Raw genomic sequence first — 11,606 nt, 5'->3', positions numbered from 1 at the left:
CCAGCCTGGTCTACAGAGTGAGTTCCAGGACAGTCAGGGCTATACAGAGAAACCCTGTCTCGGGGGAAAAAAAAAAAAAAAAAAAAAAAAAAACAAGAATACTCTAAAACACTTCAGAGTCAAAGGCCTGACTCAGTAAAAACCTTGGAGCTATGTCAACCAGCCGACTGATGGAAAGGCTCAGGGAAATTATACCATCCATGAAAAGGGAGTGGTGAATTATGAGTTGGATAATTACCTCTGCATTTGTCTAAACAGAATGCTTGGTTAAACAAAGGAATCCTATCCACAGCACAAAATAAACACTGTCTCATCACAGATGGATTAAAGCCAATGCCATTTTTAGCAGCCTCTATTAAAACTCTAATTTTACAGTTACAGTATGGTGGGTGACTAGTTTAAACAGGATGACTGCCTTTTCTAGGAAAAATACATAAAAAGCATAACTCAACTCAAAGAAAGCCCCAAAGTTATGCATGGCTGACGTCATTAGCATAGCCTCTTACCAGATTCACATTCCAGCTTGGTCCGATTTAAATCAAGCCCATCATCCACAAACTGGCAAATTGAAAACAGCCTGCAGCCTCTCTGGCATGCGTATAACTCCTCTTCCTGGGAAGTTCAAGAACAAAGAAGATTACCAAAAAATAAGATGTTTCTTTCAGCTGGAAAAAAAAGGTCAAGAAGAAAGCAGAGTTAAGTGTTTGAAACCATACAGTAAGTTCTGTACTAAAAGAGAAAAGTTTTAGTCCCTAATCTGAATTCATAGACATGGTCTCTCACACACTAGGTTAGTTTCCAACTCCCTGTGCAATAAATGATGACCTTGTACTTTTGTTTTTAAAGAACTTTATTTTTACTTTATGTATTTTGCCTGCAAGTATGTCTGTGCATCACCTACATGCAGTGTTCATGGAGGTCAAAAGAGGGCATTAGCTCCCCTGGAACCAGAATTACAGACAGTTGTGAACTGCTGTGTGGGTGCTGGGAATAGAATGTGGGTTCTCTGGAAAAGCAGCTAGTGCTCTTAATTCCCGAGCTATCTCTCCAGTTCCTGAGTTTGTATTTTTGATCCTCCTGTCTCTACCTTCCTACTGCTGGGATTCCCTGCTCCACCACACCTGGCTTATGTGATGCTAGACACTGAGAACCTAATAACTAAGCCACATCCCCAGTCCCTATTTCCTTATTTTAAAAGAGACACTAAGAAAAAAGCCAAGTGGGTAAATATACCACCCTTTCTGCATATTCTGTGGCCACAACAAACAGGTAGGAAAATCAGAAATAGAACTAAGAATGACAGTAAGAATCCTGCATAAGGCAGAAAGGAGTTAGCAAGTACCCAGGGGTCACTGGTATGTTTTTGCTGCATTTAGGTGCATAACCATCTGCTTATTAGCAAAAGTATCAGGACCAGCCTCATAGTGCAAATGGCAAAAAAACAAAACAAAAGATGAGGTGAGGTATCTATACAAATATTCATGTGGAAGTTTTTTTTTAGATTTATTATTTTTTTTAAAGATTTATTTATGTATGTATGTATGTATATGAGCACACTGTGGCAGTACACATGGTTGTGAGCCTTCATGTTGGGAATTGAATTTAGGACTTCTGCTTGCTCCGGTCAACACTGCTCACTCCAGTCGGCCCAGCCCGCTTGCTCTGGTCAATTCTGCTCACTCAATCCCTTCTCGCTCTGGTCCAAAGATTTATTTATTATTATATATAAGTACACTGTAGGTGTCTTCAGATGCACCAGAAAAGGGTGTCAGATCTCATTTTGGGTGGTTGTGAGCCACCATGTGGCTGCTGGAATTTGAACTCAGGACCTTCAGAAGAGCAGTCAGTGCTCTTATCCACTGAGCCATCTCACCAGCCCCTTGGAAGGATTTTTATATGTTTAAATTTTTTTTAAATTTGTATGTATGAGCATAGAGCTCATGTGTACACAGGAGCTTGGGGAGGCCAGAAGAGGACATCAGAATCCCAGCACTGGAGTTAACAGGAGGTTGTGAGCTGCCACATAGTTGCAGGAAACAGAACCGAGGGTTTCTATCAGAGCAGTAGGTGTTCTTAACCAACGAGGCATCCTCCAGTCCCAAGGGTTTTTATTTTAACTTTTAATTGGCTTACTTTAACTGAGAATACAAACAAGAGCAACAGGGTGACATATGGGAGCAGTTACTGCAATCAGCTAGACCAGAATCAAATTCTTCTGGTTAAAAAACAAAAACAAAGTCGGGTGGTAGTGGCACATGCCTTTAATCCCAGCACTTGGGAGGCAGAGGCAGGTGGATTTCTGAGTTCGAGGCCAGCCTGGTCTACAGAGTGAGTTCCAGGACAGCCAGGGCTACACAGAGAAATCCTGTCTCGAAAAACCAAAAAAACAAAACAAAACCAAAAAACCAAAAAAAAAAAAAAAAAACCCAAAGCCTGTGCAAGTTACTTTACCTGTTGAAATCTCAAATCTTCTAAGACAATATGATTCTGGGAGACTGCTAATCTTACCAAAATGTATAAGACACATGAGGTGCTTAATAAATAAATATTAGTAGTAACAACAATCACAATAATATTTTTTCTTTTATAGAAAAATGTTTTAAAAGCAGAAAATAATAATTACAAGCATTGAGAGCTATATGTGAAAATCAAAATAGGACTTTTTTTTTTCTCTTTTCTTAGGAGAGTTCTTCACACTTAGAAAATAGTTACGTGCATAATGAGACTATAAACGATGAGATCAACAAGCTTTTCTTTCCTTTGATGAATAGGGTATTTAATAAAAGCCCTAATGTCCTTGTCCAAAAGCTCAGCCTTATCACTTACTCTGTACAGCCTTAGGCAAGTTACTAATCTCTCTGATTCTCAGTGTCATCTAGTTGTAAATAAGAATACTCTCACATTAATCTTACACACTAGGAAAGTTATAAACTCATATCATGTACTGATAGAGATTATATTAGTAATATAGTCAATAAACACCCACAATGTGCCAGGCTGTATGTTAACATTTAATGTATTATATAACACCCATAAAGAGTAGGCTGGAATGCCAGGGCGGGAAGATGGGGTTGGGTGGGTGAATGGGGGAGCACCCTCACAGAGGCAGGAGGAGGGAGGATGGGATAGGGGGTTTCCGAAGAGGAGACCTAGAAAGGGGAAAACATTTGAAATGTAAATATAGAAAATATCCAATTAAAAAAAAAAAAGACAAAAAAAAAAAAAATGAGTAAGCTGGAGAGATGGCTCAGTGGTTAGGAGACTGGCTTCTCTTCCAGAGGACAAAGCCTCAGCTCCTAGCATCCACATGGCAGCTCACAACTGTCTGTAAGTCTAATTCCAAGAAATCCATATCCTCTTCTGGTGTCTGCCAGCACTGCACTTGCCTGGTATAGAGACAAACATGGAAGCTAAACACCCATACACATAAAATAAAAATACTACTTTTTTAAAAGCAAAAAAAAAAAAAAAAATCATATTCTTAGTTCAAACATTTTGTATTTTACAGAATATAAATTCAAACATTTCAGTTCTATGCATCTCAAGTGACTGACAAGCTTATAGGAAATATAATCTCCTAACCGAACAAGGAAAGGGTGCTTCTCGTCATAATGAATACCAGCTAAGTAAGACAAGGTCTTTGGACAGCAGTGCTACCTAGATAGCTTTCATATCCATTTCTTCCCCTTAGTTATGTAGCTAAGTCGGTCTACCTTGTCTGCCTTGCTTTGGCTATTGTTTGTAACTGGTTGTGCTCTGTAGTCCAGGCTGGCCTCAGAGCAACCCTTCTACCTCAGCCTCCCAAGTGAGGGACTACATGCATGAGCTACATGCCTGCTCTAAAGTGTTCTCTTTCTTAGTACTACAAATGCAAACGTGCACAAACCTGACTGCACAGTCTAAGAATAAATAGCTACCTATGTTTGTGTTAGGCATTGCCCTGAAAGCGTCAAATCATCTTCAATCTTCACACTAGCTCCACAAATATGTGGTTTTCCTACAGTTTACAAAATTAAATTCTAAGAAATTAATTGAATGGTAGGAATACAGTTAACAGTGGAGCCAGAATGGATTACAGGTTTGCACAACTCTGAAGCCCATGTCCTGTACAAACCTGACCACAGACTAGTTATTAACAACAGGCCTTATGTTCCTTACATTGGAACCCAGACATCATACAACTAAATCTATGAGAACAAAGGGCAAAATGTATTAATTTTAGAATATCTACTTTATGTCTTTTTTTTTTTTTTTTTTTTTTTGGTTTTTCGAGACAGGGTTTCTCTGTATAGCCCTGGCTGTCCTGGAACTCACTTTGTAGACCAGGCTGGCCTCGAACTCAGAAATCCGCCTGCCTCNGCCTCCCGAGTGCTGGGATTAAAGGCGTGCGCCACCACACCCGGCTTACTTTATGTCTTTACAATACTCTATGTCCTTACAATAAATAATTATAAAGTCATTTAGAAGAAATTTTTATCTGCCACTTATCAGATGAAAAGAGACAAAGTGAGTTTTATAATTCATTTACTTTCTTATTAACACACCACTTTTTGCTTGCAGTGCAATGCACAGTAACTCAGTGAGGGCCTCTAAAAACCAGTAAAATAAGTATTTGTAATAAAACTTCATTCTTCAATGGCAACAGCATAGGGCAGCCAGCTTGAAGACTCGATTTCTATTTCACTACTTTGTAGTTATAGGATCTTGGCTAAGCACTTACCTTTTTACTCGGTTTTGGTTTTTTGTTTGGTTTTTTTTTTTTAATTTTCCTTTTTTCTTGTTTTTGTTTTTGTGACAGAATTTCTCTGTGTAGCCCTAACAGTCCTGGAACTACCAGACTGGCCTCAACTCAGAGATCTGCCTACCTCTGCCTCCTGAGCGCTGAGATTAAAGGTGTGCGCCACCATGCCCAGTAGGAGAGTAAATTTCGAGCTGGGTGCAGCGGACAAGACTATAATCTCAGTCCTTGACCTTTACTGATAGAGGGAAGAGGACAGAGTTAGCTGGAGGCCATCTTGGACTGTATGTCAAGACAGTGTCTCAAACAGTCTAAAATATGCAGGTAATCCTAGAATTCAGAGGGTGAGGCAGGGGGATTGTCTTTGAGTTCTAGGCCAACCAGAGATTCTACCTCAGAAACAAAACAAATTTAAGTCCAGGACAGACAGGGAGCCAATGATTTGGAGTTCTGGTTAAGAACAGAATTAATAAATTAGTGAAAATGACTTATCAATATCACATCAACTATTAGCAACTAGTGAATATTATAATGCCTAAGGCATCTGATTGGCATGGTGCGTGTGTATAGCCCCAGCAGCACCGAGGAACCTGAGGCAGGAAGGCTGAGACTGAACAACCAACCCGAACTGTAGGCAAATCCTGTCTCAAACACAAACACATCCAAGAAATATCCAAAGATTCCTGGTATCCGTATCTTTCAAATTATTTATTTCCCCAGTATTCTGTCTTACACTACAAATTTCCTAGGAAAACCTTAAAAGAGGGAACTAAACATTAACATAACATAAAGCAAACCTCAGCCTAATTCTTGGTCAATTGGTTCGGGTAGAATCTTTTGATGATGCAAGCTTTACTGACTGACATCTAAAGAATCCCTCTTACTCCCTGAGGTGAGCAAGGCTTACACCCGTGACCTCTGACCTCAGCCTCCAGCAGGCTGTGATTACAGGTGTCCATGACCATCCCGGCTCTTCATTTCTCCCAAGTATTTATTAATTTCTAACTTAGAAATTTTAAGGCTAGCCAGTGCTGCAAGCCTTTAATCCCTGCACTTGGGAGGCAGAGGAAGGAGGACTTCTGAGTTCGAGGCCAGCCTGGTCTACAGAGTGAGTTCCAGGACAGCCAGGGCTACACAGAGAAACCCTGTCTTGAAAAACCAAAAGAAAAAAAAATTAAGGCTAATCTCAGTACAATCTGTGGCACCGTTTATGTTTTGCTTGTAATTGATGACCCTCAGATGGGAAGAGGGATAAAATGCTTGAAGGTACAGAATTTACAATTTTTAATATCAAAGACAGGAAAGCACTTGTCAATATGGAACATTCTAAAGTCACTGGGACTGCCATTCTAGTTACTTTGAACCTTTAGGAGGCAAAGAGGGAGAGCCACAATGGTTAAGCAAATAGCATACAGAAGACGAAAGAAAACAAGGCTAAAAAAAAACAAACCAAAAAAAAAAACCACGCGCATCAGCGAAAGCCCTTACAAAGCCAGGTGGGGAGGGGCATAAACCCTAATTATATATGGAAAATGAGTGGGGAGAACCACCAAGCAATTTAGAATGTTGAGTAAACAGAATTCATAAGAAACTGGAAAACAACTCAAGAAGGCAGAATTAAAGGCTCGGCAGCGGCTGCGGGCAGGGACCAGGGTTAGGGGTCGGTCTCTCCCCCAGCTACACAGTATAGGTTTTCCGTAGGGCAGTCGAATTTCCTGATCCACTCCACGATTCCTTATCTTCTGCACTGAGTGACGTTTATTTTACTTTATTGTTTTTTGAAGAGAGACCCCCTAACCGCCGCCTCACAAAGGCATCCAGTCCCCTGCGGCAGCGTCTCACACACACACACACACACTCAACACAGACAGGAAGTCCTCCCTTCCAGGGTGTCTCGTAACTACTGAGGCTGACTTCACACTTCAGACCGCAAAGGAATTGTCAGCTTCTCGACTCGGGGAACACAACGCGCTTCGTCCCAGAGAGGCGCGCCATCAACCCGGGCTGGAAGGCACTATTTTGTGCACGCCTGCGTCCGCGCCATCCTCCCCACCCCCGCGCTGCTAGTTAGGTCAGGACCTCGCGTTCATCCTCCATCTACCCTAGCAAGCGATCGCCTCCCTGGCGGTCCCGCGGGCTCCCAAGGGCTCGCCGATTCCGCACGTTTGTATCCCCCCCAACCCCCAGCCTATCGCCGAGTCCTGCAGCACAAACTTCCGGCAATTTCCGCAGAAGCAAGGAAAACTGCAGCTGCACCGAGGGGGCAGCGGCTGAAGCGCAGCTTCACCACTAGGGCCAAGGCGCTGACCCCGAGGTGGAACGACGCGAGCTGGGGCACCGAGGGATGAGGGAAACTCGGGACGGATGGGCCCTGCCTACCTTCGGGTAGGTGTGCAAGGGGTAGGTCAGCTGACAGGCCCGGTGACAGGACGCTGTGTCTCCCAGGACCGAGTCAAAGGCTTCGGCCGCTGCAGTCCCCGAGCCTCCGGCCAGCGCCATGGTCAGCAGCAGCAGCGGCCGGAGCCCCAGCTGGGCCTGCACCCAAAGCTTCCCCTTTGGCGCCGCCATCTTGTTCCCCTCTGTCACAGCAGCTCGAATTGTTGCTGTTTTCTTTTCAGGCTCTCTCCTTCTTCCGGGCCAGCCCCTTTCCCCGCCCCTCCGGCCCGCGCTTCCGCCTCCGAGAGCTCCTCGGCCCCGCCCCGGCCCACCCAATCGGCTGCCTCCTGGCTCGTCTCTGGGACCGAAAACCTCTCGTGGGCGGGCTTGGGGACCCGGCCGACCATCTCAGCCTTGGGCTCAGAGCCGCGCCTGCCCCTTTCTCCCTGCCAGGCCGACTGGGGCCTGTAGTTCTCGGCGGCCTGGAGCGAGCTGAGGGGTGTTGCTTTCCTCAAGCACAGCTTCCGCACGCCTCGCAGTGCGTTCTGGGAAGTGTAGTTCCTGCCGGTCACAGCGAGGAACTGGGCCCCGGAAGAAGTGTACAAATAGTTACTACGCGCGGCCGGGCTGGAGGTCCCGAGGAGTCAAGAGACCAAGTCGCGTAGGCAGGTTGATTTTCCCGGTGGGTCTCACGTCGAGCTGTGATTGGATAAGTCCTTTCCAAGCCTCCTAGTGCTGGGGCCAAGGGAAGGATGGGATCCTTGCTCGTGGAAGGGTTGGAGTTCTCGGACACACAACAGTGGTTTCTAAAGCAGCTTCTGTATTGCGCCGGGGTCTGGAGATGGTTGTTGTGGGCCTTAGAGTAATTCTTAGGATTGGGGCTGCCGCGGAGTGGGTGTAAAGAGGGGTTCACTGAGCCCAGTGGAACCCTAACTCCATCACAACTCAACCTGAACTGGAAAAGGATTTCAGAAGTCACCCCATTACCCCGGGTAGTGGAATCCAATTCCCTCCATAGCGTGCCCCTCTGGCTCTTAGGAACTTAACCCAGGAAGTAAACTTGATTAAAGTTTCAGAAGAGATTTCCTCTTTCGAGAAGAAGTCTTATTTCCTGTAAATACCATCCAAAAGCCTTCATAATTCAGACGTGTTTAGAAAATCCAGTGGTGTCACTTCTGGGAATACACATCTCAACCTTAATGAAGTTTCACCCTGTTTCTTGAATAGACTACTCCTCAAGCACCTGAAGGTAGGCGGAGCCCCCAGCAATGGATAAATTCGTCATTCGAACGCCTAGGATCCAGAATAGCCCGAAGAAGAAACTCGGAGAAAAGGTTTACAAGCAAGCCACGATTGAGTCTTTGAAGGTGAGAAGGAATGTGGGATCAGAGAAAATGTGCAAAGGACTGTCATAAAGAGATAGGGTCAACGGGTTCCACTTAGGGAATCAAGACTTTTTGTTAAGCACCCTTCAGGGACCATTTTTTCTTTCTTACCCTGTACAGACTTTTATCAGTTCCTGTACCTCTGCTGCCCTGAATTAATCCAATTCTGGCTTTAGGGTATGGTTGCTAGCTGATAGAATCACTATCCCCCTTTATTAAAAAGTTTTTTCTTTTTAAGATGAATTTTTATTTATTTTGTTTTTCGAGACAGGGTTTCACTGTGTAGCCCTGACTGTCCTGGAACTCACCTGTAGACCAAGCTGACCTAGAACTCAGAAATCCCCCTGCCTCAACCTCTCAAGTGCTGGGATTAAAGGCTTGTGCTACCACTCCTGGCTAAGATTTATTCTTCTGTGTGTCTGTGTCTGTGTGTGGATATGGTCACTAGTGGCTTTGGCTCTCTTTGGAGCTGTAGTGATAGCGATTGTGCACTACCTAAAGTGGAAATTTGAGGTCCTGGAAACTGAACTAAAGTCCTCTGCAAGAGCAGTGTGTGGCAGGAATTTTAGTAGAATCATTGGATCTAGGGTAGGCATTAGGATGAAATAGCTGTTGTTCACTCTGTCTAGGGTAAACATCAGAATGAGTGGCTGTGTTCTAGAAGTACTTGGACCTTGAAGAAATCGCTGTAGGAAACAGCGATTGTTTTCTGTTAGCTATAGACTTGTTTTTCTGAAGGAGCTGTACAGCCTTTGGTCACAAGACAATTCTGGCACACTTAGAACATCCTGCATTATCGAGCATTGCAAACAGTACACTATAAAGGCTAAACTTGCAGGGGTGTGATGTTTTCCTTCACAAAACATCTCTCCAGCCCTGTTGTTTTTGCTTTTGCATGGCTTTTTGAGATTTGGTCCACAGAGGCTGGACCTCCTCCTGCCAGCAAGGCCTTAATATGTCCTGCAGTCTCTCTTTCTCCAAATGACCTGTGAGACGCAGAACACTGACAGCAACACCTGCTCTCAACCACCCCTGAGCCTCGTCTCTCCATCCGAAAAGTTTTTCTCAGGTATATTAAGTTTTCAAGTAGGATTCTATATACCTGTGGGTCAAATGACCCTTTCACAGGGGTCACCTAAGACTATTGGGAAAAAGACAGATATTTATGTATATACAATCATACCAGTAGCAAAATTACAGTAATGAAGTAGCAATGAAAATAACTTTATGGTTGGAGATCAACCCAGCATGAGGAACTGTATTAAAGGATTGGGAAGTTTGGGAGCCACTGCTCTAGACAGACCTAGTGCAGTGTGAATGGTGATGCTTTATAGTGGTCTGGCACCTTATGTGTAGTGCTTTGGCCAGAATTGTAACACAGGGCTTCATGACTCATGGCTCCACAGGCCCACCCTGGACCACAGAGACTTAAATGTGCTGTTTGCTTGCGGGAACTAAGCTTGATTCTAACTAGTTAGGAAGGGGCAAGGACTATTTACAAATAATCAGTCAAGCTAAGTGTGCTAGCCCACACTGGTAGCCTTGCACTTAGAGGCTAAGGCAGAAAGATGGAGAGTGCCGGGCATGGTGGTGCACGCCTTTAATCCCAGCACTTGGGAGGCAGAGGCAGGTAGATTTCTGAGTTCGAGGCCAGCCTGGTCTACAAAGTGAGTTCCAGGACAGCCAGGGCTACACAGAGAAACCCTGTCTCGACCCCCCCCCCCCAAAAAAAAAAAAAAAGGAAAGATGGAGCGTTCAAGAACATAATGGGTTGAGAGCAAGACTGTTTTGAGAAAGGGAAAGAACTATGTTAGGGTGTAGCTCAGTAGTAGAGTGCCTGCTTGCCATGTGTGAAGGGTCCCCAGTCAGTCTCCATTACCACCCCACCCCCCAAATGGAAAGCGTCAGTCATGTGACTGCTAAATGAACTGTGATGTACTGGGAGCAACTTGCAGAGAGTCCTTTTGGTCACTTTGCCTTTCCTGCATTTCTGGCTTCTTTTGACTTTTCCTCCTTGGCTTCTCTATCCATGAGTTCTGCCTTGTTTTGTGTGCTTAACCAAGGTGACTATATCCATCCCAAGACTGTGTGTAAGTGACACACCTGCTCCTCCAGTCTAGATTTCTAAGGCTGAGAGGGCATCTGGGGCTGCAAACGGTGGTGGTAAGGCAGCGTTCTGAGTACTTAGCTTAGGTCCTAGAGATGTTCTTTTCCTGGGTGCCCTTCTAGACTCGCCAGACCTGCATTAGAGAGCAGTGAAGGAAGAGGGCCTGCCAAGACAGTTTTGGGGGTGAGGACAAAGCTGGGGATTAAATCTCTTGAATGCTGAGTATGGAGCTGTATCTAGATCACCAGCCCCCATCCGTCTATAATCCTTTTGCTAGGAATCTTTACTTATTCCATTATCTTGGAAACACTATGGTATAGTGATGAAGAATATGCTGGAGCCAGGCAGGCAAGATGGCTCAGCGGGTTAATGGTGCTTGTTTCCAAGCCTGAAGATTTTAGTTCAGTCTGGGGAACCCCATGGTAGCAGGAGAGGACTGACACCCATAGCTTATGCTTCTGTCTGTCTCCCAGGTACAAAACCACTCTGATCTGAGGAGGATGTCTTTGTGTCGTTCATCTAACTTAAGTATGCTCCTCTTACTGCACACACTTCTGCTTTTTCAAAACTGCGTGTGTGCGTCCTGCTGCACTCTGAGCTTTGTGAACATGTGTACCCTCTTGGTTTTGTCCCTACTGCCTGGACATGTAGGATATCTTTCTAAACAATCAGGTCACCTAGAACTCTACAAGTTTTGTCATGACACATGAGATCTTTCCTGTTTGGCTCCAGCATGACTTATGCTTGTGGCTCTCCATTTATGTGAGAACTTTCTGGCCATACCCTCTTTCTTTCTTTCTTTCTTTCTTTCTTTCTTTCTTTCTTTCTTTCTTTCTTTCTTTCTTCCTTTCTTTCTTTCTTCCTTTCTTCCTTTCTTCCTTTCTTCCTTTCTTCCTTTCTTCCTTTCTTCCTTTCTTCCTTTCTTCCTTTCTTCCTTTCTTTCTTTCTTGGCTCCAGCATGACTTATGCTTGTGGCTCTCCATTTATGTGAGAACTTTCT

The 11,606-nt window shown here is 44.4% G+C and overlaps 2 protein-coding genes across 3 annotated transcripts in view; one reads left to right on the top strand and one right to left on the bottom strand.

Annotated features, from left to right (window-relative positions):
• The window catches only part of Tmem59 (transmembrane protein 59), a 21,948-nt gene extending 14,568 nt beyond the window's left edge, over positions 1-7,380 (bottom strand). Inside the window, exons 1-2 of the mRNA XM_021160376.2 lie at positions 7,118-7,380; positions 507-612 (exon numbers count right to left, since the gene is read on the bottom strand). Of these exons, the coding sequence (XP_021016035.1) occupies positions 507-612; positions 7,118-7,306 (295 nt within the window). The 5' untranslated portion in view covers positions 7,307-7,380. The remainder of the gene's footprint in view (positions 1-506; positions 613-7,117) is intronic.
• Positions 7,381-7,437: 57 nt separating this feature from the next.
• Tceanc2 (transcription elongation factor A N-terminal and central domain containing 2) overlaps positions 7,438-11,606 on the top strand; it is a 38,825-nt gene continuing 34,656 nt past the window's right edge. Inside the window, exons 1-2 of one of the 2 annotated variants that reach the window (XM_029476141.1) lie at positions 7,438-7,779; positions 8,342-8,481. In XM_029476141.1, coding sequence (XP_029332001.1) covers positions 8,383-8,481 — 99 coding nt within the window. In that variant the 5' untranslated portion in view covers positions 7,438-7,779; positions 8,342-8,382. Of the gene's footprint in view, positions 7,797-8,341; positions 8,482-11,606 lie in introns of both variants that reach the window. The other variant, XM_021160377.2, reaches the window with a different exon arrangement.

This window comes from Mus caroli, chromosome 4, assembly GCF_900094665.2.
Source record: "Mus caroli chromosome 4, CAROLI_EIJ_v1.1, whole genome shotgun sequence".
NCBI classification, from domain to species: domain Eukaryota; kingdom Metazoa; phylum Chordata; class Mammalia; order Rodentia; family Muridae; genus Mus; species Mus caroli.
Note: the sequence above shows the minus strand (reverse complement) of the source record. Positions and strands in the feature narration are given on the sequence as shown.